Source organism: Phalacrocorax aristotelis, chromosome 23 (genome assembly GCF_949628215.1).
Source record: "Phalacrocorax aristotelis chromosome 23, bGulAri2.1, whole genome shotgun sequence".
NCBI classification, from domain to species: domain Eukaryota; kingdom Metazoa; phylum Chordata; class Aves; order Suliformes; family Phalacrocoracidae; genus Phalacrocorax; species Phalacrocorax aristotelis.
Window position 1 is genome coordinate 2090280 of NC_134298.1, and position 25115 is coordinate 2115394.

Consider the following 25115-nt stretch of genomic DNA (forward strand, 5'->3'; position numbering starts at 1 on the left):
TCCTGCTATGTCTAAGAAAAGTAGGAGCCATTTCAGCTACACTTTCTATCCAAGGTGCCCCCTGAATCCTCTCCAAAGTTTCATTCTGCCAATGCCCTGCGGAGGAAGAATCCCACTTTACAGATGGGGAGGACAAGAGAGTTGGAGTCCTAGACAGATGGCAGTGGGTGGGAGGATATGGAGCTGGTAAAACTGCCAGCGATGGAATATTATTGAATATTTTTCTTCTCTTCTAGTCAGTATTAGAGCAAAAGTCACATCCATGTACTCAGATGATGAAATGCTTCCACTCAAACAGTGGCAGGCAGTCAAGTAAATCACAGAGATGGATAACAAGCACCCCACACAGTTTTAAAAGGTAGCCACGGGGCTCCACAGACCATTAATTATGATTTTCAGGTCTTAAAACAGTGACGTTCCCAGGGACTCAAGGAAACAGTCACGGAATTTAAATCTTTTCAGAATCAGCAACTCAGCTGCCTAATGATGGGCTGGTCACTTCTGCGTGGACCCTGGCCAAAATATAATTGAGATCCTAAATTACCAACTCCTCTAAAAAATAATGGGAGCCTCTAAAGCGAGTACCCATTGCTATGGGTCTGCAGAAAACAAGTGCTGTCCACTAATCTCCTTTTTAAAAAGATTTAATTTTCACTGATGTGGTAGACTTCTTAACGTACAACATTCTGATTAAGAGCTAAAAAATTAAAAAATCAATAATAATACTGATTAAAAGCTTGCTTATTTGTCTTAAAATAAGGCTAAATGGGAAATCAATATCAAGCTTGCAGGTTTCTGAGTAAGTCCCACAGGGAATTTCTCCCAGCCCCATCCTAATAATTTATATCAACAAACAGGATGAAGAGGAATTCATTACTGAAGGAACAAGCAGAGGACACGGGGATCAGGAAAGTGGTAGATAATGAAAAGTACAGGTCATTGACTGAGAGCAAAATGGATTGCTTAGGAAAACAAGACCCAGCTGGCTCTTTGGTTTGTATCTGGCTGTACCAAAAACCTCTGTGATCAATGAACACGGCGAAACTGGCAGTATCAGGGGACAGCCCTGAGAAGCAGCTGTTCCAAAAAGGCCCTGGGCATCCAAGGAACCAACTGACTGAATACAAACTCCAGTGAAGTTTTGTTGCCAGAAAATAACAGGTTCCTCGACGACACGCAGAGGGACTGCTCACGTTGGGGTCTGTTTGGCACACAGGGAGCTGCTACTCTGCCTGCGTCTGGTTCTGGGAGCTGCACTTGAAGACAACTATTAAAAATTGGAAAACGCTCTGACTAGCCGTGAAGTGGCGCATGGAAAGATGAGCCTAACAAGACACTCACGCAGCTCAATCTGTTCATCCTCAAATAGAGAACAACATACAGAAGCACTACACACGCGAGGATACAGAGCCCCTCCACCCATCGACTAGAGGCGTTGATACTAAGATGATATATTTTTAATAGCAAAAGAAAAAAACTCTCTTCATTCCTTTCCAAAGTTGCATGAGATATTATCTCTCGGTTTTCAAATTTGTTTGGACTTTTTCCCAGGGTTTTCTCCCAACCCTGGTGTCCCAGGGGCTGCTTTGCAGGGCACAACCAGCAGACACCACCAAGTGCAGCAGAAGCACAACCTACCTGCAGTGTATGCTGACCTACAACTTTGCGTGCGACCGGTGGCATAAAATTCCCCCCAGGAAACTCGTCCAGGACAGACAGAAATAATTTGAGACAGCAGCAGGCCAACGGTCACTGGGATCAGCCCAAAATGTCCCAGTACAAGGTGTGCCACACACTGACCATATAAATATTTCTTGAGCCAGTCAAGAAAACTTGCTTTCAGCAAATCTGCACCACGAGGGTTTCTGATTATCACGCTTTGTATCAGCTATCAAGGTAAGATTCGCATTCTAGTGTCAGAATACTATGCACTGCACTGCATTACATGGAGGGGAAAATATCTGTAAAATGGTTAGTCTGGTACTTTCTTCCTCCTCTTTTTGGTTCAAAATCTGCAAAACAGCTGCACTCAGTTCTGTTGCTGGTATCAGTAAGAACCAAAGCCAATGCCCCTCGAAATCTGCCTCCTCCACATAGTACACACCACTGTGCTTCCCTACCTTTGCCTGCACACAACAAAAAGTGAAGTAATCACAGCACAGATGGCTTGAGCCAAGGTGCACGTTTAAAACCCCTACATATTACTTACTCCATCTCATAGACAGTGACCGGTAACGTCTGTTCCATCAGAGAGAATTTTTTGGTTTTCACAGGTTTAATAATAGGCTCTGAAAACAAGAAAAAGAACAATAAACGCTGTTACCAAAGACCCTGAACCCAGAAGGCACAGGAATGGTCGTAGGGAACAGGGACTTCTTCACACAAAACCACAATTTTTAAGCTGACAGCTTCTCTAGCTTTTTATAAAAGCAGTTGTACTAGATTATCTTTCTAGGTCCCTTCCAACTTAACTATTCTATTTGTTACATAAGAATCAAATAAGATGACTTAAATGCATTTTTCATTTGCCCTTAAATATCTTTCTGGTATCCACTGAAATAGTTTGTTTGGCATTTGTAATAAACTCGAGTGCCAAAATCTGCGCACTGCTAGACAAACAAGAGACTATGCGCTCCTGGGGCTGAGAAAGAATTCGAAAGCGTCATTAAAACCAACAGAGGAGAATGGAAGGGAATATTATTTTTTTCTTCTCCAAGGATCCATGAAGTCGTCTCCTCCCTGCATACCCAACTTGCTGCTTCCTTACCACTCACCAGTAAGAGGCTGCGTGTCTTCCTCTTGTACGATCGTCTCTACTTCGGGCCCGTAGACCTCCTCGGCGGTGGGGTAGTATTTCTTATCCTCGTGCAGCACCACCTCCATCCCAGGGTGGTCCTCGTCGTGGTCCCCCATATCGTCATCATCATCATCATCCTCGAGCTGCAGCCAACGCTCATGTTTAGTTTCTGCCAGCACCAAAGTGCTTTACAAACACCAATCACCCCAGAATGTACAGGATTGACGCCATTCACCGCAATAGAGCTACAAGCCCAGCCAGGGACCCGCCAGCATGGCCCCAGCGCCTCACATCAGGCAGCAGAGCAGCTTGCAGAGGTGCCCTCTGTAAGCAACGCACCCCTTCCTGCTGCGGGACAGCTTGAAAACAAACAGCAAGAGCACTTGCAGCGACTCCCGCCCCTCGCTCACAGACACACCACAACCCTGATCACACACGGGCACCACTTTCAGATGAACTGCAGGACCAGGAGACTAGAAGGGGCTCCCTGGGTCCTCCAACACTTTCCCTGTTGTGGCACAGCAGCCTCTGCTGCCCTCCCTGCCCTAGTCACTCTGCTCTAGTGCCTGTGGAGCCCTGCTCTGCCTTCACCATCCAGGAGCTAAGCTCCTTGCAATACTGCTGTGGCATTAGCACATGTTACTAAGGGCCTTAAGAACCTCACTGAATGGATACAGATCCTCTGTTCAACTGAACACAAATAAAGCCAAAACCAGCTTGAGCTACAGAAGCTCCCTGTTCTAACCATGCTTCAAGAGGACACTTTGTCTTTCCTTTTACAACAGCAACTGGAGGGCAACTTTTGCTGAATCCTTTAAAAACCAAATCCACTCTGATCCTCAGGAGCCAAATGTCACCACTGAACAAAGCCTCCCTGCAGAACCAGAGCCTGGCATGGAAAAGGAATTGCCGGCAGCTTGTGAAGGCCGCAGAGCTCAGCCTCTGCTCCAGCAGGGACTGCGGGGCAGGATGAGGCCCGGACCGAGAGATGCTGCCCCTCCACCCGTCCCCTCCGCTCACCTCGTCCAGATCCTTGGACTCTCTGCCCAATTCATCGTCGTCGTCGTCCGAGTCCAGCTCCGGCCCGATATAGTTCCCAAACTCGTCGTACAGGTCGGTGTCCATGCTGGGGCAAGGAGGGGATCGGGGGGGTCAGGGAGGGCCGTCGGGGGGTGTGCAGACCCTGCCCGAGCCCCCCACAGCAGCCAGCGCTACCGGGCTCCCTGCGGGGCTCCCTTCCCTTCCCTCCCCGCCCGGCCTGGCCCCGGCCCTCCCCGGAGCTCTGCACCGCCCCGAGGGCCCCGGCCCGCCCGCCGAGCGCCCTCCGCCTCCCTGCGGCCCCCCCCTCGCCCTCACCTCCACCTTTAGCGCCCCAGCCCCGGCTCCCCCAGGCCTGCCCCGGCCCCGGCCCGCTCCCGCTCCCACCTGCCGCGCTGCCCTCGCCGCCGGCGCCGCCGACACCGCCGCGAAAGGCCCCCGAGCTGCCCGCGCTGCCTGTTGCGACAGAACCCCCCCACGTGCCCTCCGTCGGCGCCGCGCTCGCGGGGGAAGGGGCGGACAGAGCGGGCGAGGCCGGGAGGACGGTCCCGGCGGGGTCTCGGTGGCCGCGGGTGGGGCTGGGCAGCGCCGCTTGGGGCGGCGGACCGGTTCTGTCAGGCGCACTCGGGGCAGCCTCGCCGGGGCCTCGCACCGCGCTGCCCTGTCGCTATGGCGACGGGAGGGGCGCCGGCGCGCGCGGCGGTAGCTGGAGCTCGGCTGGGGGCGGCGGGGCTGTCGCGATAGAGTGAGGGGGCCCAGGGGCCGTCGCGATAGTAGCAGGGTTCCTAGTTGCCATCCATGCCCACAGCGTGGCAGGGCTGTCTCGGCAAGAGTGAGGGTCCCTGGGGCTGGTGGTGTATGCACGACAGGAGTGGGGTTCCCAAGGCCAGCCCTGGCAGGACTGTCAGGGTAAGGGCGGGGTTGTCACGATAGGAGTGGGGTCCGCAGGGCCAGCCCTGGCAAGGCTATCACGATAGAAGTGTGGTACCTGAAGCCAGCCCTGGCAGGACAGTTGTGACAGGAGTGGGGTGCCCAAGTCCAGTCCTGGCAGGGCTGTCGTGACAGGAGAGGGGTCACCCTGCATCTAGAGGTGGCCCTGTCCCCCCCGTCCCCACAGGCCCCAGCTCCCCGCTGGGGGTCCCCGAGCCTGGCCTGCCCGTGCCCGCGGCCAGTGGCAGGGCCGGGATGGAGGCGGACGGAGCCCTCGACGCCGCGGCGCTGGAGCGGGAGCTGCGGGCGGCAGTGGCGGCTGACGAGAGGCGGGAGAGGGAGAACGACGCCAAGCTGCGGGCCCTGCACCAGCGCGTCCCCTCCTACGAGGAGTTCAGGTCCAGCGGGGGACGCCCGGGGCAAGGGGGCGGATTCGGGTCCTTCCCTACCCCAAAGGGCTTTGGCAACACCAAGGCTTTGTGTGGCGCCAGGTGCTCCTGCCACAGGGTCGACCCACCTGCAGGGATGAGTTTTGGAGCTCCGATTTTGGGCCTTCTTAAGAGACAAGGTCAGCCAGCGGGTTTTGAGCTCAAATCTTGCTCTGAGTGGGGACTGAGCTGATTTGCTGTGCTTTCTGCTCCAGGTGACCATGAGCGTGGCTTGACAGGACAGCAAACCTGGCTTCAGGACTCCCAAAAAGGCCATGGCCCACTGGCACAGAGCCCTGGTGGGACAGAAATTCAGCCTTGTTTAGGATTTGCCCCCCAAAAATCATCAGGTTGACACGTGTGGGCTGAGACCTCAGCCCTTCCTGTGTGGAACAGCCAGCGCCAGGGCAGGTCCTCATGGTGGCCAAGGTGTGGACCAGCAGTGGGGTGGCACAGGCTCACAGAATCACAGCCTCGTAGGGGTTGGAAGGGACCTCTGGAGCTCATCCTGTCCCACCCCCCTGCTTGAGCAGGCACCCCCAGAGCAGGGGCACAGGGCCGCGTCCAGGCGGGGGGTGAATGTCTCCAGGGAAGGGACCCCACAGCCTCTCTGGGCAGCCTGTGCCCCTGCTCTGGCACCCGCACAGGGAAGGGGTTTGTCCTCATGTTCAGGTGGAGTTTCCCGTGTTCCAGCTTGTGCCCGTGGCCCCTTGGCCTGGCGTTGGGCACCACTGAAAAGAGCCTGGCCCCATCCTCCTGACACCCACCCTTTAGATATTTATAGGTATTGATGAGATCCCCCCTCAGCCTTCTCTTCTCCAGGCTGAACAAGCCCAGGTCTCTCAGCCTTTCCTCATATGGGAGATGCTCCAGTCCCCTGATTACCTTCGTAGCTCTCTGCTGGACTTGCTCGAGCAGTTCCCTGTCCTTGGATTGGGGAGCCCAGAACTGGACGCAGCACTCCAGTTGTGGCCTCACTGGGGCAGAGCAGAGTGGGGAGGAGAACCTCCCTCGCCCTGCTGGCCACACTCCTTTGAATGTCCCCCAGGACACCATTGGCCTTCTTGCCCACAAGGGTACAGTGCTGGCTCAGTGTCACCTTGCTGCCCCCCAGCACTCCCAGGGCCTTCTCAGTGGAGCACCGTCCCTTTTTCAGCATGCTGTCCCCTCTCCCCATTTGCAGCACCCATGGTCCAAGCCCCGCTGGCCTGCCCTGCCCTCCCTGTCCTCCCCGCACAGCCCATGCCGCAGCGGGGATGCAGAAGAAGAGGGTGATGCATGTCCCTGTGCACCCAGCCCGGCGTGTTCATGCTCCCAAACCCGTCACTGGTTTGTCTGAGGTGTACTGGGAGCTGGTTTGTGGGTCAAGGGTGGCAGGGATGCTCCGCAGAGGCAGCGTAGGGCACTCCCAACGCCTACCAAAGTCCTGGATCCACCTACAGATCCGTCTGGGGAAGTCCCTGTCCCTTGACATCCACAGACGGATCTGTAGGTGGATCCAGGACTTTGACCACCCCTTGGTAAACTTATACAGGACTAGATCAAACTCCATTTCTGGCTTCATCTCTGTCTGCATTCAGTCATGCCATCTGATCCCTGAAAGGCACAAAAACACTTTAAATGGTGTTTTCTCCCCCAACCTTCTTGCCAGTCCCTATAAAAGGATTTCTGAGTGATTTAAAGCTGTTTTATCAGTGTATTGGTAACTGTAGAAGTGATCTGGGGGAGGTAACGGAGCAGCTTCTCTCTGTGGGTGCAGCATCTTCACTCGCATAGCCCACACTAGCATAGGAGCAGAGACCTGGACCCCTTCAAGGATCTGCCTGTTATTGGAAAGACGAACTACAGGGATTCATCCCACGGGATGAGAGGAACCTTGTGGACCATTGAGCCTGGGCTGCTGTAGTCAGTCGCAGATGTCAGTGTAATAAGATGCTGTATTCAAATTGGTCCACAAAAACATACCCACCCAGCGCGCTGCAAGCTACAAACCTAGGCATTGTAATAATTTAGGGTCTTTCCTCTGGAAGACCCAAAACCACAGAAATTTCAGCATACTGTAAGAAAAAGGCAGGAGGAAACAATGTCCTGCCAGTTCCTCCGGCTCTGGCTCTGGAGGAATTGTCGGGTGGAAATGCCCAGCTCCTGGGGAGTAAGCCGTTCCCTGCTGGGAGGAACCACGGTGCTGCAGCCTGCAGGGAATTCCTGCCTTGTTGTCCCAGCAATTGGGCTAACACTGAGTGTGTGAGGAGGATGTGCCTATTAAGTGCCCCAAGCAATATAATCTGTTTTCCTCTGACCCATCTCTGATGCTTCATGATCTCATTTGAATACCAATCTGTTTGATAGAAACACAGAATCACAGGATGGTTTGGGTTGGAAGGGACCTGGAAAAATCATCCAGTCCACTGGATGTCCCCCATGGGTAGGGACATCTTCAACTAGATCGGGTTGCTCAAAGCCCCGTCCAACCTGACTTCCAACATCCACAACATCTCTGGGCAACCTGTTCCAGTGCCTCACCACCCTCATCATAAAACATTTATTCCTTATGTCCCATCTAAACCTGCTCTCTGGCAGTTAAAAACCATTGCCCCTCGTCCTGTCACTACAGGCCCGGATAAAAAAGCCTCTCTCTTTCTGTAAGCCCCTTTAAGCACTGGAAGGCCACATAAGGTCTCCCTAGAGCCTTCTCTTGTCCCGGCTGAACAAGCCCAACTCTCTCAGCCTCTCTCCACAGCAGAGCTGTCCCAGCCCTTGGACCGTTTCCGTGGCCCCCTCTGGAGCCGCTCCAAGAGGTCCATGTCTGTCTCGTGCTGGGGACCCCAGAGCTGGGTGCAGGGCTCGGGGGGTCTCACCAGAGTGGAGCAGAGGGGGAGCATCCCCTCCCTCGCCCTGCTGGCCGCGCTGCTGGGGATGCAGCCCAGGGGACAGGTGGCCTTCTGGGCTGCGAGCGCACATTGTTGGCTCATGTCCAGCTTTTCCTCCCCCAGTACCACCAAGTCCTTTGTGGCAGGGCTGCTCTCCATCCATCCATCCATCCATCCATCCATCCATCCATCCCCCAGTCTGTGCTGATATTGGGGATTGCCCCAACCCAGGTGCAGGACCTTGCACTGGGCCTTGTTGAACCTCCTGAATTTCACAGGGGCTGCTCCAGGTGCCTCTGGATTATACATACAGCCCCAACTCAGAAATTGCCTCAGAGAAGCAGCTCGAAGCCTCAATATATTTGATCTTGCAAAGTATCACATCCCCTTCTTGTTGCTTGCAGGAACATTGTGCTGGCATCACACCTGAAGCCCCTAGAGAAAAAGGACAAGATGGGTAAGAGGATGAACGTGCTGTGGAATCCCCGTGCAGCCCGCACCAAGGCCCCGCAAGCCAGCGACATGGAAATACCCCAGGTGAGGGAGGCGCTTTCTGGGACTTTGTCCACATCTAAAAATTACTCCAGATAATTGGGGTGTTATTTTAAAATGCAAGAGTTATTCAGAAATATCTCTACATGTGAGCGAGCCCTCAAAGTCCCCAGGAACATTGGTGTTTAGATAATCACAGTGTTCTCTCTTGGCCCCTAATTTGTGTCTGGTAAGTCCTTGCACCAGCTGCTTCAAGAAGAGTCTGCTTCAACCCTGTGGGAACCTAAGACCAGCTGCACAGCGTCAGACCAGGGCTCCCAGTACCCTGCTTCTGATGGTGGCCAGTAACAGATTCTTGGGGAAGACTGCCCTCCCTTGACTGCACTCTTCCAGCTGGCTGCAGTTTAGAGACCAAGAGCCAAGGCTGAGCATCTGGATCATCACGTTTAATAGCCACAGGCCGCAGATCTTCTGTGAATGTAGCCAGTTCTTTTTCACCCCACGGTTTAATTATGCATTATATGGAAAAATGCTATTTTGTTTTAAACCTGCTGCCTGATGAATTCACTGTCTGGTCCGTAGCTCTTCAGCTGTAGGAAATAGTGACTAAACATTTTTCTATCCACGTCATTTGTGATTTGAGTGACATCTGTCCTGCCCCCTCTGGTGGACTCTGCCCATGCCAGATAGTCCCAGTCACTGGATATGTAGCCAGGGATGTTTCCCTTAGATATTTCTCATGGATTTTTTGACACTGAATTTCATTTGCCTGTTTATTATAGATCGTTTTGCAACTCTTCTAGGCAGCTTTGCATGTGCTTGCACTGAGCAATGATGTCCCCAGAGCAAGTTCTGTTCCTAATCCCATTAGCACTTGGGCTCTGATCTCCAGGGCTTCTCCATTTTGTGTTTAGACACAGCCTGATGTTGCTGTGCCTTGTTCTTGCTATCTGTTTAAAAGCCTAAATGTTTTAATCCTCCTTCAGTCTGTGCATCAGTTAAGTCAGCGTTGATGAGTTCAGCGGTTCAATTACATATTGTATAAAACAGGATTTCCTTTTATCTGGAGGTGCCACATTGAGCTTGGCTCTCATTTAGCGCAAGCTCTCTGCCACAGACCGTACGAATGCCATGTGTTATGAGACGGTGTGTTAGGGCCATCTGCATATTTTCTGGGGTTTACATCTTGTATCTTTTATCTCCTCACCCCTTTGACTTGCCTCACAGAGCTCGAGATGGAGTAGAGGTTTATGCTGAGCTACACTGGCCTCCAGGAGACCCCTTCCCACACTGTGATGGTGGATCCAGACTGGGCAGTGTGACTGGTTCTGGTTAGGATTGGGGTTACTCCACTACTGGTCTCTGTTCATGCTGGGCTTCATGCCTCATCCATTCTTCCATTATTTTCCCCTGAAGTTGGCTGGTTTCTGTAGGGCTTGAGGAACCCGATATTTCTTTGTCTTTCTCTATGTTTTGCACCTCACAAGATTTATGCAGCCCTTTGTGCTGTCAAAGCCTGTATTAAAAACAATTCAGCCATCCACAGGTTGGGCAGGGAAGGGGAGGAGTAAAAATCTTCAAGTGGGAACAAAACAAAAGGAACTGGTAACTATTTTTTCCTTCAGGAACTGGATCAACTGCCTGGAACCTCTGCCGAATTTTACAGAGATTGGCGCAGATGCTTAAAAAGCGGAAAAGAAAAATACCAGCTTTTGCTTGAACTCGGAGGGAAGGCCTTGGGCAGAATGTTTCAGGCTGACTTGGGCTTTGGCCTCCTGGGTGAGTTCCTTACAGTGCTGGCAGAGCATGTCTGTCAGGAAGACAGAGATGCCATCCTTCAGATCTTAGAGAGCCTTTCGCGCACCAAGCGCTTCGGGTTAAATGTAGATCTTCTGAGCGAGTCAGAGAAGGAGAGCAGCAGGGACTTGTTTAGGAAGCTGCAGAGCATGATCAGGGATTATCGGACCGCTGGCCATCCCAGTGGCCCAGCCGGCTGCGAAGCTGAGAGGGAAGCCCACATCATGGACCCCAGCCTGCAAAAGGAAGCCGAGGAGGAAAGGATAGTGATGGAGCTGATGAAATGTTACCAGGTTGACTGAAGGAGCAGAAACACCAAGGTCATGCAGAAAGAGTGCCAAAGAAGCTCAAAGCTTGACTTTGGCATCACTTTGCGAGATGGCTAAATCAGATACGTCTGGAGCATTCCTTCCATTTCTCTGTACCTGGGAGCCACCCAGAGCAATAGTTCTGCACAAATAAAGGTTAGTTACAGCGAGGACTGTGTTGTGATCTCTGGGGCAGGGTGTCCTCACAGAAAGGTGCTGTGAGAATCTCTTAGATGAGGAGAACAGGATAAAACTAGGCTGGTGTTTTTGAAGGAGAACCCAAAACCCAAATAGTCCCTTCCCTTTTTCATCTCTGCCTATTGTCACTCAGGGGATTTAAGAAGTGTAACCAATGACAATGTTTAACTGTGCAGCCACTGAAGTTAGAATGGGCTGATGGAGGTGCAGATATCACGGTATATCGAGGACTATCCAACCAGCTATTTTATTGTTATTCTACCCCAACCAGCAGGGCATGGGGTAAACCTCAGAGGTCCTGTCACCTCATGGTCCTACCATCTCAGACACTATCTGATTTGCTGAAATACCACATAAATTGAAATTTAGAAGGAACTGACAGGCAACAGTCCAACAAAGAGACTCTCCAGGACTGCCTAATACTGTGTCTAAATTGAGTCGCACTTCTGTTTTGGCTGCCTACCAGAGGGGCCTTCATACAGCACAGGTCAGCACCTACCCACCAAGATCTCCTGGAGCTCTGGTCTGGGAGAATCCTTGAGCTTCTCCCTACGTTACAGTGCTCCGACTCACTTCAATTCAGTTCAAAAACAACTCTTGGGTCCGTTTTGTTGCAAAACCCAGCTAGAGGAGCAAAAGGTAGAGCCACTCTGGCAGACTATAACCATCCCTCTCCCACCTTCTCTGTAGACGCCACCAGGCAGCTGCTGTGCTTTAACCTGGCAAGCAGCTAAACACCACACAGCCGTTGCTCACAGCCCCCCCAGGGGAATGGGGAGGGAATTGGGGGAAAAAAAGTAAAATTTGTAGGTGAGATAATGATGGTTTAATAGGACAGAAAATGGAAATGAAAATGAAAATAATAATAATAAAATAATAATAACATCATCAAAGTGATGCACAATGCAATTGCTCACCACCCACTGACTTGATGCCCAGCCCAGCCCCCAGAAGCGATTTCTGCCCCCAGCCAACTCCCCCCAGTTTATATACTGGGCATGACGTCGTATGGTATGGAATATCCCTTTGGTCACTTTGGGTCTGCTGTCCTGCCCGTGCCCCCTCCCCTCCCAGCTTCTTGTGCACCTGGCAGAGCAAGGTAAGCTGAAAAGTCCTTGCCTAGTGCAAGCACTACCCAGCAACAACTAAAATATCAGTGTGTTTTCAACATTATCTCATACTAAACCCAAACCACAGCACTGTACCAGCTACTAGGAAGGTTAACTCTGTCCCAGCTGAAACCAGGACAGCACCTAACTGATTATCCTCTGAGGTCTGGCACTTGAATGCTGGGCTTTGTGGCATCTATCTTGGGGACATCCCTGTCCCTGCAAGGTGTTGTGGGTGCCATTCCTCTTGCCTTTGCATAACACTTGCAAACCTGAGGACTAGCAGAAAGCCAAGAGCTGAAGTCTTAAACAAAACAACAAAGATCCTGGAGTTTCCTAAGTTGGGGATGGAGGATGTTGGTGCAAGAGCAGCCCTGGCACGACAGTTACAGCTCTGGTTGGAACAGGCACAGTGCTTTCAGCAGTCTGGAGGCTCAGGGCTTGCACTTGTGTCCTGGGTGATGGGAGCGGCCTCCTGCATCCCCGTCACTTGGGGAAAGGCAAAATCCCCATGGTTTGGTCAGAAGACTCAGGACAAATGAAGTACAGGAGAGGTTGTGTGAATGGTTATGGGAGGACAGGCTGTTAGACCCTGGGAGGATGGGCTCTTAGACCCACTGGGATCAGTTTCCCAATCCATCAGTTCATGGTCTAAGCTGAGCATCTGCTCAACAAGTGCTAAAAGGGGAGCTGAAGGTCTGGCCGGAGTCAGTGGGAAGCAAATAGCTCACCTTCACCATGGTAGAGGTACATTTAAGGCCTCCAGGACTGGCTCCAGCATTAGCTCAGGCAAGGGTGATTTGAATGAAAAGCCTTGCTCAATCACTTGGAGAGGAGGAGTCTCAGACATTACCTGGGCAGAGGGGCTTCAGTCACAAATCCTTGGAAAGCCAACAGGGAGGCTGTAGAAGTCTAAATACCCTGTTTGAAACCTCTTGTTCTGGACTACAGAGGTCAGCTGCCATAGGAGGAGGCTCTTCTTTGTGTTCGTTGCTCTCAAGGGATCAGAGCAATCCTCAACACCTACTGCACGTGAGTCTTTCAAGAAGACATCAGCATTTCCCTTGTTCCCATCATGCTTCCCATCGCTGTGTCTTCCCTCTGCAGCTGTGCTGCACAAATGACCGGCATGCTCGTTGTCCGGGGCACAGCCAACACTCTAGAGCAGCTGGGATACAGGAGAGGTTCTAGAGTCCGCGTCCCAGGGGACAGCCTGCCCCGGGGCAGGACGGGGTGCTTCCCAGCAGATACTCGGCTGAGATGGGATATTTCAGTCACTGTTTGACCCCTGCTGTCAGCCACGTACACTGCAGGCAGGAGATCATCTGCAAACCCCATCTTTGGCGAGCTATCTGCTGTGTGCTCCATCCCTGCCCCATGCGGGCACTGCTAACCCCACGCGCGGGTTCCTGCCATCCCTGCTGAGGATGGAACCCTGCGCGGGTTCTGCCAACCGCAGAGACCGCCTGCTGCGATGGTGAGGAGGCTGCTGGGAGCTGCCCTTCTCCTCTCCCTGGTAGATACTCTCCACGCTTTTGCGATTGAAGAGAAAGGAGATGTGTTCAAGAGGATGGCTTGTCCTGCTTTCCTGTTGTTTGACAATGCCGCGTACTTGGCTGACATGACCTTTGAGCTCCCCTGCAACTGCAAGCCTGAAGAGGTCTTCTCTGTCGTCTGGTACTTCCAGAAGAACACGGGCAGTGACAAAACCACGGTCCTGACAGACTTTGCTGGCACCGTGGTGGTCGACTCGGGCCATATCCACGCGGGCAGTGACGTGCTGAAGCGTTTCAGTATTCGGATGTTCAGTCTCATCATCTTCCAAGCCCAGGTGATGGACTCGGGACACTACCTGTGTGGCACTAAGAAAGGAGACTTCTTTTATGGCTATGACGTAGACGTGCAGCCCACCAAGCACATCACGGTGACTTTTGTGGACAAGGGCCAGCACGTCCAGGATGACTACACGAAGAAGCGCTTCAGCCTCTTCACCACCTTCTGGGACTGGACCAGATGCGATCGCTGTGGGGTGAGAGGCGAGCAGCGGCGGATCGGGCTCTGCTACGTGCAGAGTGCCCAGTTGCACCCTCGCTATCGTACTGCTGTGCCCAACGTCACATCCTGCGGCTCAAGGGCTGTTCCCGCACATTTCCAGCGCCCCATCCGCCTCCGGAGACCCGAGGTGGCCATCCGAAGCTGCCTGACCCCTTGCCCGAAGGAAGAGGTCCCCGAGGAAGGTGTGCAGGCCATCTCCAATGTCATTTCCAAGCTGGGTGAGAAGCCCTGGCTGCCCCGTGTCCCCACGCAGTTTCACAAGCAGCCCATTGGAAGTGACCTGATCATCGCGTGCCCAGGAGCCCGGCCTGAGCATGCCGTGGCCTGGGACAAGGACTCCGTCCGGCTCTACCGCTCCCGCTACCTTATAGGTGTCAACAAGAGCATGCGGGTCTTCATTGACCACGGAAACCACCTGCACATGCAGCGGGTCCAGATCAGTGATGGAGGCACCTACTTCTGCTGGCGGGAGGGCAAGATGGTGGCCGGCTTCCGTCTCAGCGTGATTTACCAGCACCGGCGCAGGCGGACATTCAAAGATCCCGAGACAATCTACGCTGTCAAGGCCATTGGCATGAGCTACATCCTCATCAGCATCATCTTCATCATCATCCACGTGTGCCGCTGCTGCTGGCGGGTGTTCAGGTGCCCTGGCAGGACACAGCACTTCCACCACGGCCCCGGCGGGTAACTCTTACATCTTGGATCTTTCTTATTAGAAATTTCTAATATTCTGACCATTAGAAATCAATGTGACCAAATTCTGCCAGCAGCTGCTCATCCTCCCTTTTGGGTCAAGAGTGTGATGGTGAGGACCGGTGTGGAAAACTCCCCGAGCTGCAGATTGGTGTGGCTTGGTAGGGACGGGCGGGCTTTTCACACCACCATGGCTTGTTCCTGGCTCTGCCGCTGGCTTGCAGTGGGGTTTTAAGCTCAATACAGTCCTTTTCAAAAGAGTACTTGGAGTTGTTGCAAGATTTTCTGGCCCAGCTCTATAGACATCTCGAACAGCATCAGTGATTTATTAGAGCTGTTTTTCAAAGAGGCTGCTAAAAAGATCCACCAAACTATTTAAATCCAATTAATTCTTGCTTTTCTTACCCTTTTAAACTGTTTTTCATTGCTGAGAACTTTGAGTGCCAACATTTCACAATGTTCAATGTTCCTTTGAGCTCCTTAGCTGGAGAAAACCCATTTTTAAAAAAGATCTTTCATTTTTGAAGGGGGAAAAGACATTTCCAAATGAGTCCGATTGAGTTCCTCAGAAATTTCCCTGGTTTGGGATTTTTTTTCCACTTGCCTGTCTCGGCACAGACTTGTGAGTTGATATTTATGCCTGACAAAAGATGTCCTCCAAAGAGGATAGCATCTCTGCAGGGTTTAGGTGGCCGCTCACTCGCTCCTCAGCATAGAGCAGGGCTTCCCCACGGAGCTCATCTCCGTTCCTTTCTCAAGGCTGTGGCTGGGGGATTTCAGCTTTCCCCGGGGAAATGCCATTGACCCGCAGGCTGGGCAGCCTTGAGGGTCCCAGCAGGGCTGAGGCATTTGAACCACACAGATGATGTGCAGGATCTCAAATCCACCATCGGTCCTGACAGCTACAGCGGTCCCAGGAGCTTCCCAGGAGCCGCAGCCTGGGTTTGTGCGGGGAAGGAGCTGGGTTTGGGGCTGAAGACCCCCGAGCAGGTCCCTTCTTTCCCTCCCTCCCTCCCGGGAAGGGGATCTCTCCCACCCTGCTGCCTGGCTGCCACCTCTGGGGGGGTTATCCTGCACCTGCCTCCCCTCTGTTGCAATCCCTTGCGGGTGCTGACCCATGAAGCGTTGGTCATGCCATGGGGTACAGCGCTAAGCTTGTGTCCCCCAGCAAGTGTGAGCCTGGTTTGGGCTCCCGAAGGGCCTTGCCACCCCAGCTAATCCCAGATAACCCCCGGCACTGGGAGAGGTGGACTGCAGGCATGACCGTGGAATCACAGAGCTTGCATTAGCTTTATTTCTCATCTCAAGCTGCCGCAGGTGTTAGTGCATTAATTCAGTAGTGAGGTGGGCTGCAAAGCTCCAGCCGGAGGCTGCTCATAGGGGACCGAGCCCCCGGCCACCGCCATCCCACCCCAGATGCCAAACCTGGGCAGCACCTGGGTCTCCTCTTATAACACCTCCTGCCCCAGGAGTGGCCTTTCCAGAGCCAGTAGCTGCAAAGCATGCTCAGCACCGGAGCCAGGGGACGAGGGGGGCAGAGGGGATGAGAGGGGTGGCATCCAAGTGGCATGCCATGCACTCATCCCAAAGGGCTTATGGGGTATGAGAAGCGCTGCTGGGTTGTTGCTCCAATGTTAGGTGGCACCAGGGCAGGTTTCGCTTGTGGTCAGTAGCTAAATCAAAGGCGGGGACAGGGGCTGCGGGCAAGCGCCAGGCTGGGCGATGGCCCTGGGTGGGCCAGTGGCATGCACTGGTCTGGGGGGAGCACAGGAGGACAGATGGGGGGACAGGGCCACGTGGGGCCCAGGGACAAGGGATTACTTCCAACCCCATCTTGAATGCCCATGCAGGGGATGGGCTTGGCTCCATGTGTGGCAGGGATTGTGGTGGGGCAGAGCCCCAGTCCCTGGCCCCCTGGCTCCTAGTGTGAGCCCGGGGTGGGGCAGGCATGAGGGTGGCTCCGTCTGTCCTCCCCCATCACTTCTGGGTTGCAGGAGGCACCTCCTGCTGTGAGAGCACCCATGGGTGCCCCAACTCCCTCCTCCTCCTCCTCCTCCTCCTCCTCCTTCTCTGCACTCCCCTCCTCTCCATTTTCACCTGCATGGGACCCCCCACGTGAGGTGTGAGCTGCATGGCCGTGGGTCACCCCTTGTCAGGAGCCCCTTGGAACTGTTTTTCCCCACCACAGCGATGGGGACACTTTGGTGGGGAACACCCAGTGGGGGCCAGGACAGCTCCATGGCACTGTGCCAGGAGAAGCCCATGAGGCCACCCAGCCTGCTGTGCCCACCACTGCTCCAGACCCACAAACCACCCCAGACACCCCAGCATCCCTGGGAACCCCTCGTTATCCCCATTACATCACCCTTCTACACCATCCTCACAGCACCCTGCCTCTGCATCCTCACATTTCTCCTGCCCGTGCCTCTTGGCTAAGCCCACCCGATGCTCAGCGACGGGGGAATGTCCTTCACCAGCTGGTACCTCATCCCCTGCAGCCCCCCCAAAGGTGCTTAGGGCCTGGGTGCACTGGGGAGATTCAGGGTGACCTCCCAGGCCAGAGAGAGGGCAGCCAGGTGGGATGCGGAGATAGATGGTCTTGGCACCATCATCTTGTCCGACTGGTGCACAGAGACTGAAACAGGATGGACTCTCTCCCTGGGCATTGGTGAGCTGGAGACCCAGGGCGAGCAGGGGCACGGCCCCAAAACTGCTGGTCCCTCCGTGCTGTGGGAACACGGCAGCATCCTGGCTCTGCCTGGTACCGCTCACCTCCCCGGGTATTGCCCATCGGACGGGTGCTTTGCCAGCAGCCAGCACCGAACAGGGTGTCGGTGGTCCCTGGAGCACAGGGTGACATGGGAGAGGCGAGGAGTGGGAGGGAGGGAGTCAGCCCCCGCTGAAATACTGCTGGCTTCTCCTGCGGCCTGTGCCCGGCCACAGGGCTCCCTCGCAGCATCGGATGGGACCTACGGAGCTACGGCTACAAGCATGCGGCTGCTGCAGCTCGCCCACCCTACGCCACCTCCTTGCGCTCCTGCTTGGACTCCTGGATCACCTGGAGGCAGAGGGAGAGTGGCCATCACCCCGGGCTTGGGCTCTCCTCCCCAGCTGAGCCTGCCTGGGGTCTGAACAAGCCTCGGGACAGGGACAGGGGCGGGGACAGGGACAGGGAGGGGCATGGTTTTCTGTGAGCTGCCAGGCTCAGCTCCACCATGGTCCAGAGCCGGCTCGTGCCATGCTCTCAGGGCACTGGGATCACTGGCTCCCTGCCTGGGCCGCTCCCGGGGCTGAGGGATGGTGGACCCATGCACATGACAAGTGACCCCCCTTGGGGATACCCCATGGGGAGGCAGGGGTGGAGGGGAGGCAGCGTGGGTGACACAGATGAGGACTTCTCACCTCTCCATCTCTGGTCTCCACAGTTTTGACCACGATGTTCCTCTTCACATGGGCTTCTGGCACAGATTTAGTGTCTGGGCTGGTCTCTAGGGGACATGGGCAGGGCACGGCAGTGACCCAGTGCCTGGGGTATGGCTCCTCCAGCTGCACTCAGGTGGAGGGGCCCAAAGGGAACACGTTGGGTGGGAAAACCCTGAACCACAGGAGATGGTGGCCCTGGGGACATGACCAGCCTTAGGGACACTGTTGGCCTCAGGGACATGGTTGGCCTTGGGGATGCAGCTGGGGATGTGGTTGGCCTTGGGGATGCAGTTGGCACTGGGGATGTGGCTGGCTTTAGGAAGTGATTAGCCTGGGGGAAACAATTGGTACTGTGGACATGGCTGGCGTTGGGCTTGTGGTTGGCCATGGGGACACAGGTGGCTTTGGGATGTGATTGGGTTTGGGGACAGGGTTGTCTGTGGGGACACAGTTGGCACTGGGGTCACAACTGGCCTTGGGGATGTCATTGGCCTCAGGGACGTCGTTGGCCCTGGGGATGTGGTTGGCACCGGGGATGTGTTGATGTGGTCAGTCAGTCTTAGGGACATCATTGGCCTTGGGGACACGCTCAGCTTTGGGGATGTGGCCATGGTACACTCCTCCCCCCATCTAGAGAGAACCCAGCAGTCCTGGTTCCTTGAGATTTGGAGGAAAAACTCCTGGTCTATCTGGATGGGGTAGGGACAGCCAAGATGGCACCTTCTCCCACTGAGCCCCCAGAAGCCACCCCTGCTTGTGCCACCATCGCAGCCCCCCCACCCCACGCGTAGCCACGGCCTCACCTCGGATCTGCAGGCTGGAGAAGCTCTGCACAGGAACAGTGATCCTGCAGGAGCAATGGGGGTGTTGGAAAGAGCATCAGGGTCCTGCCCTGCACACCCGCTCAGCCCTGCCCACGGCTGGGGCAGGAGGGCTGGACGATGGTCCCCAAGCAGGTCGGACATCCCAGAGGGACCACGGGGGCTTGGGGATGGTTTGGGATGGGGAGAGGGGCAGGACAGAGCCCCTGCTCTGCCATCACCTGCTCTCCTCGCCCTCCAGCAGCTTGCGGTACGTGGCGATCTCGATGTCTAGGGCCAGCTTGACGTTGAGCAGGTCCTGGTACTCCTGCAGGTGCCGGGCCATCTCCTGCTTGAGGCTGCGGATGTCCTCCTCCAGCCGCACCACCGTGTCCTGGTAGCCGGCTGTCTCCAGGGCGTAGCGTTCCTCCAGCTCCCGCAGCTGCCTCTCCAGGGACTCATTCTGGGGGTCCATGAGGGGGGGTGACACCCTCCACAGTCACTGTCTCCCAGCAGCTCGGAGCTCTCCAGAGCGTCCATCCATCTCCCATCCGTGGGGACCAGCCATTCCCCCAGCACTGGGTGGTGGCCCCCATGGGTGCCAGGGAACCCCATGGTGGTGGCAGCCCCCCGAGACCATGTCCCCCCGCCTTACACCCCACAGCCATCACCTACCGAGCCCCGCAGAGCCTCCAGGTCACAGGTGAGGGCCTGGAGCTGGCGCCGGTACTCGTTGGCCTCCTGCTTGGTTGCACGCAGGGCCTCCGCGTGCCGGGTGGCCGCGTCCGTCAGGTCGGCAAACTGGTGGGGGGGACAAGTGGGATGGGACCAGGCAGCAGGGGTGTGCCCCGGTGGCACACGGCGTGGGGCCATGGGCCAGCTCTGCGCCACAGGAGGGACGTGGCCCCAGTAGCACGTGGCATGGAGAAACGTCCCTGCTGCTGCAGGGTGGTGGGATAGCGCACATGGGATGTGCCCCCAGTGCCCTGTGTCCCCAGGGACACGTCCCTGCTCCCATGGCAGGAGGGGGACGATGCACATGGGATGGGCACTTGATGTGGCGCTGGTGACACATCCCTGTTCCTACAGCAGGAAGGGACGCATGGGACATCCCCAAAGGCATGTGTCCTGGGGCCGCATCCCAGCTCCCGTGGGAGGGCTGTGGCCCCCGCAGCACGTGTTGTGGGGGCACATCCAGCTCCCACAGGAGGAAGGGACAGCGTACACAGATGTGCTGCCAAAGGCACGTGGTGCTAGGGACACGTCCCGGCTCTCATGGGTGGAAGGGACAGTGCACGTGGGGCACATGGCTGATGGCATGTGTCTTGGAGGCAGGTCCCTGCTCTCTTGGGGCGGTGGGACAGTGGACACGGGACACATCCCTGCTGGCAGGTGTTGCTGGGGACATGTCCCTGCTTTGCGGGTGGGAGGGGTGAGCTGTGGGATGTCACGGGGGACACGTCCCTGCTCCTGTGGGATGGTGCGCGTGGGCCACGTCACTGAACACAACTCCTTAGGGACTGTGCCTACAGGACTCACCACTGGGGACACATCCCTGCTCTCCACGGGGACCAAACCAAGACAAGGGACGTGAGCAGGGACAGTGGGCATGCCAAACCCCACGCACCACCACCAAGCAGAGCCATCCAACCCCAGCCCCAAGAAGGTGACATCCCAGGAGAGGACAGCCAGGCTCCCATCACACCTTAGACTTGTACCACTCCTCAGTCTCCTGGACGTTGCTGGCAGCCATGGCCTCGTATTGGCTGCGGATGTCACGCAGGGCAGCTGTCAGGTCCGGCTTGCTTGCGTCCACCTCAACATGCACCCGCTGCCGGGCCAGCTGCTCCTGCAGCTCCCGCAGCTCCTGGGGGGACAGCGGGAGTCAGCCTGGCCCCACAGAGCCCCAGGACCCCCCCCCACGTGGGGTTACCTCCTCGTGGACCTTGCAGAGGAAGGCGATCTCATCCTGCAGGGTCCCCACCCGCCGTTCCAGGTCCAGACGAGCCAAGGTGGCAGCATCCACATCCTGCCACCGTGAGGGACAGGAGGGACCATCTCCAGTGCTGGCCACTCGGGTCTGCTCCCTCCCGAGCTGCCTGCTCTGCCCACCCATGACCATCCCTGCTTCTTTCTGCCCATCCCTGCCTCTTTCTGCTCCATTCATAACACACCCCAGTCCCTCACTGCCTGCTCCTGTTCATCCCTGCCCTGTCCTTGCCCGTCTTTGCCCCATTCCTGTCCCATCTGTCCATGCCCATCCCTGCCTCACCCCTGCCCCGTCCCTGCCCCTCCATGACGGGTCTGAGCTGGGGGCTGAGCCCCTGGGGTGCAGGATGGGGGACACAGGATCCGGCCCCTGCCCTCACCTGCCTGTAGGCAGCCAGGTTACTCTCGGCCTCCAGCCGCAGGGTCACTTCGTCCTGCAGCCTGCGCCGGAGCAGAGAGGCACCGTTACTCGTTCTGGCATCGTTACTCATTAGCATCATTACTCGTTAGGCACCGTTACTCATTAGGCACTGTTACTTGCCACTCTCAGCCCCACAAGCACACACACCCCCCCCAGGATGACACAGCCCCACGCCACCAGCACCCGCACCCCATGTCTGTGTGCCCACCCCACACCCCCCCACCACTGTCGCACACTGTTCCCAGGGGTCACCCTGGTCCCTGTTGCAGCCCACGTCCCCGTCACCACCCTGGTGACCATCAGTGCCTGGTCCCCAGGGCTACACTAGTCCTGGTGGCCACCCTGATCCCTGGGGACACCCCAGTCACCATCCTAGTCCCAGGGGTTACCCTGGTCCTTGCCACCACCATGGCTCCCATCACCACCCTGGTCCCCAGGACAACCCTGATCACCATCCTGGTCCCTGCTGCCACTCTGGTCCTGGTAGTCACCGTGACACCCATCCCAATGGTCACTCTCAGTCCTGTTCTGGTAGCCACCCTGGTCCTCATCACCACGCTGGTGCTCCTCACCACCCTGCTCCTGGTGGCCACCTTCATCCCCAGGACGACCCCAAGCAGGGCAGCGCCTTACTTCTGCTGGAGGCTGCCGAGGTCCTCAGCAAGGTTGTCCCTCTCAACCTCCAGATGGGCCTTGGCGGTGGCCAACTGTTCTACATGGTGCCGCAGGTTACGCAGCTCCTCCTGGTAGATGTCGGCCACGCGCGAGGGCTCCTGGTCCCGTGCCTGGTTCAGCTCCACCACCAGCACCTTGTTCTGCTGCTCCAGGAGCCGGACCTTCTCAATGTAGCTGGCAAAGCGGTCGTTGAGCCCCATCATCTCCACCTTCTCGTTGGTGCGCATCTCCCTGAACTCCGAGTTGAGCGCCGTGGCCAGTGAGAAGTCCATCTTGCCCAACCCCAGGCGGGCACCCACGCGGGGAGCCGGCTGGGTGCTGCGGGGGGCCCGGAGCCGGGCTGGGGGGCTGGCAGGGAGCACCCGGTACACCGGGGTGGTGGGGCCGAAGCGGCGGCCATAGGAGGACGGCCGCTGGCTCTCCATGCCGTAGGAGTGAGCACGATGTGCCCGGTCCGGGAGGTTTTATGGAGCCCGGGGGCCCCTGGCCCCGCTGGCTGCCCCGGCGCTGGCCACCAGCCAGGGAGCCAGAGGGCCAGCACAAAAGCCGGCCTTTGTGGCGCCCGGCGGGGGCGGATGCGCCCTGGCACCCAGCCCAGGCACCGCAGCACGGCCCCTTGCCCACCGCCTGCCCCCCCCGGCAGGCACCGCCAGGGCCCGGGGGGAGCCTGGGGCACACGCCAGGGTGGGAGGCAGAGCGGCGGCCACGGGCACCCATGGGGCAGCCTGTGGGTGGGTGCTGGGTGCAATGCCATGGGGCACCATGGGTGCCGGGTGCGAGGCCGGGTGCAGTGTCAAACGGTGCCCGCTGCAAGGGCCTGGGCTGTACCTGCGCCCCAGGGACCCATCGCCACAACGACCCTGGACACAGCAGTGTCTTGAGGTGCTCAGGGCAGAGACACACACTGGGCAGGCGTGGGTGTGGGTGGGCACGGCCACCCCCTGTGCACACATGCCTGCATACGTGTGCACAGCCCCTGCCGCGCACACACCCCATGCACGCTGCTGGTGGGGGTCTGCACGCACACACACCCCACGCCACCCTGTGCACACACCCAACAGGAGGCGTCCTACAGGGGTGCACATGCATGCCTACCCACGTCCACACGTGCACGTACGTCCCTCCACGCTCACGTGCACACACACGCTACACGCAACACACACACGCAAGCCTACCCTTGCGTACATGTGTGTACACATGCACACAGCATGCGCAGATGCGCACACACATGCTGCTTTCCCTGAACACGTGTGCACATGCACGTGAACAGAGACACACACGCCCATCCACCCTTCCACGAACACACGACGTGCACACGCACGGCCACCCTGCTCCCTGCTCCCCGTGTCGCATCCCCCGGGACAAGCCCCGGCACAAGCAGCTCAGCACCAGCCACCAAAGCCCTCTCGCCCCAGCAGGCCAAGGCACTTTGCAGGCAGTGCGGCAGCGCGGGCAGGCTGCTAATTAAGGCAGGCTGCTAATTAAGTGGCTGAAGCCTCCAAAGTCCTTTCCACCCCAGTGGGTCTGCAAAAGTGCTGGCTGGTCACTACCGGAGCCTGGCGGGGGCTCAGGGCGCTGGGTTCCCTTCCCTGCGCGGGGGGCCTGGCTTTTGCATGTGCACGGCCACATCATTGGCCACACGTGCACTGAGTTTGGGGGGGTCCTTTGCCCCCCGTTGTCCCGTGGCAGGAGGGGACCGGGGGCTGGGACCCCTCCCTGGGCAGGGGCAGGGTGCCAGGGGCTTTCCCTGAGCAGCTGAAAGGGGCTTTGTGTGAGGCCGGAGCCGGCGCTGCCCAGCACAGCCGTGGGGTGTCTTTGTGCCACGGCACCGCGCTGCCAGGAAAAGCAGGGGGACGGATCCAGGCATGGCAGCGGTGATGGGCACGGGGCCACTGCCAGCACCGTCCCCTCCGAGCCGCACCATTATGGCCACAAACTGGGGTACAGCCTGGCCTTAGGCACAGCCCAGGCGGGGGACAGGGCTGTTGGGGACAAAGGGACATAAGGGACATGCAGTGGTATCAGGATGGGTGCCCTAAGAGGCAGCAGGGATGAAGCCAGAGGACAGGGGTTCCTTCCTGGGGTGCCAGTGGGGATGCCTTGGGGACAGGGGTGGGGACTGGTCTTGCCGGCTGACAGCTAGATGGCAGCCGATGGCTGGGAAAGGCTCCCTGCCCGCTCGGGGACAGGGACGTGTGCCCAGGCCCCGCTGGACCACAGCCACCATTGCTGGGCCACCACCAGCAGCTAGTCAGGAGGGCTCTGGCAACAGCCCTGCCCCTGTGGGTGCAATGTGTGGGGACCCAGAGCCACTGGAGAGGACACACAGGTGGGACTGGTGGCACCAGGGCAGCGCTCAGGGCCAACCCCTCACTGCCACATCCCCCTTTAGGCACCAGAAGCTCCAGCCCCCAACCCACCCTCCATGCCCATGCTGGATGTTCCCATGTCTCACCAGCTGTCCCCAGCTAGTGTCACCACAGGGGCCAGGGGTTTTCCCCCACAGAAACATGGGGTTTGGGGCACCCATGTACCCCATGCACGATGTTTGGCAGCCCCAGCCTGCCAGAACAGCTACATCCCTGGAGACACGTGCTGCGTGACAGCCCATGGTGACAAGGGACCTCCCTCCCTCGATATTTTCTGAAGTCCCCTGGGGCACACAGCCTTTGCAGGGCAGGGGGGACAGAACAGGCGTATTGGGGTCCTGTGTGAGCCCCCATACCCCTCCCCAAAGATTTATTCTCTCCCAGCTCCTACGCAGCCAGGATCAAAGCATGAAAAGCTGTCACTCCCGGCAGCTGCAGGGAGGCAGAGCTGGGCTCTCCCCCTTCTTCCTCCACCCCGGCCCCCTCTTAATGAGACAAACGAACTGGGAGCAGGCTGGAAGTTTTAATTAGAAGCTTCCAGCCTCTGAAAAGACAAAGGCGAGATCTGCCGCTCGCAGGCAGGAAAGTAGAGCAGGAGGAGCCGGTGACCCTGGGCCCCGTGGGACAGCAGCACACCCGGAGTGCGAAGGGGGGTCCACCCTCCCCGTCCCACTCCTGCCGCATTGGGTCACTGCTGATGGGGCCTACGAGGTGCTGGTG

At 57.0% G+C, this 25115-nt stretch overlaps 4 protein-coding genes across 5 annotated transcripts in view; 2 read left to right on the forward strand and 2 right to left on the reverse strand.

Annotated features, from left to right (window-relative positions):
* The window catches only part of EFTUD2 (elongation factor Tu GTP binding domain containing 2), a 21784-nt gene extending 17296 nt beyond the window's left edge, over nucleotides 1–4488 (reverse strand). The window contains exons 1-4 of one of the 2 annotated variants that reach the window (XM_075117061.1): nucleotides 4223–4488; nucleotides 3818–3923; nucleotides 2775–2940; nucleotides 2210–2288 (exon numbers count right to left, since the gene is read on the reverse strand). In XM_075117061.1, coding sequence (XP_074973162.1) covers nucleotides 2210–2288; nucleotides 2775–2940; nucleotides 3818–3922 — 350 coding nt within the window. In that variant the 5' untranslated portion in view covers nucleotide 3923; nucleotides 4223–4488. Of the gene's footprint in view, nucleotides 1–2209; nucleotides 2289–2774; nucleotides 2941–3817; nucleotides 3924–4153 lie in introns of both variants that reach the window. The other variant, XM_075117062.1, reaches the window with a different exon arrangement.
* DNAAF19 (dynein axonemal assembly factor 19) lies at nucleotides 4476–10829 on the forward strand. The gene is made up of 3 exons (XM_075117069.1): nucleotides 4476–5163; nucleotides 8468–8600; nucleotides 10181–10829. Exons 1-3 carry the CDS (start codon nucleotides 5021–5023, stop codon nucleotides 10652–10654), a joined length of 750 nt encoding a protein of 249 aa, XP_074973170.1. The 5' UTR covers nucleotides 4476–5020; the 3' UTR covers nucleotides 10655–10829.
* A 2612-nt stretch (nucleotides 10830–13441) lies between these two features.
* FAM187A (family with sequence similarity 187 member A) lies at nucleotides 13442–14713 on the forward strand. The gene has a single exon (XM_075117342.1). It carries the CDS (start codon nucleotides 13442–13444, stop codon nucleotides 14711–14713), a length of 1272 nt encoding a protein of 423 aa, XP_074973443.1.
* Nucleotides 14714–15989: 1276 nt separating this feature from the next.
* On the reverse strand, nucleotides 15990–22451 carry GFAP (glial fibrillary acidic protein). The gene is made up of 9 exons (XM_075117358.1): nucleotides 21985–22451; nucleotides 21311–21371; nucleotides 20875–20970; nucleotides 20647–20808; nucleotides 19617–19742; nucleotides 19184–19404; nucleotides 18945–18988; nucleotides 18121–18206; nucleotides 15990–17776 (listed from the first exon to the last, which is right to left on the reverse strand). The coding sequence occupies exons 1-9, from the start codon at nucleotides 22449–22451 to the stop codon at nucleotides 17735–17737; spliced, it is 1305 nt and encodes a 434-aa protein (XP_074973459.1). The 3' UTR covers nucleotides 15990–17734.
* Between the last annotated feature and the right edge of the window lie 2664 nt (nucleotides 22452–25115).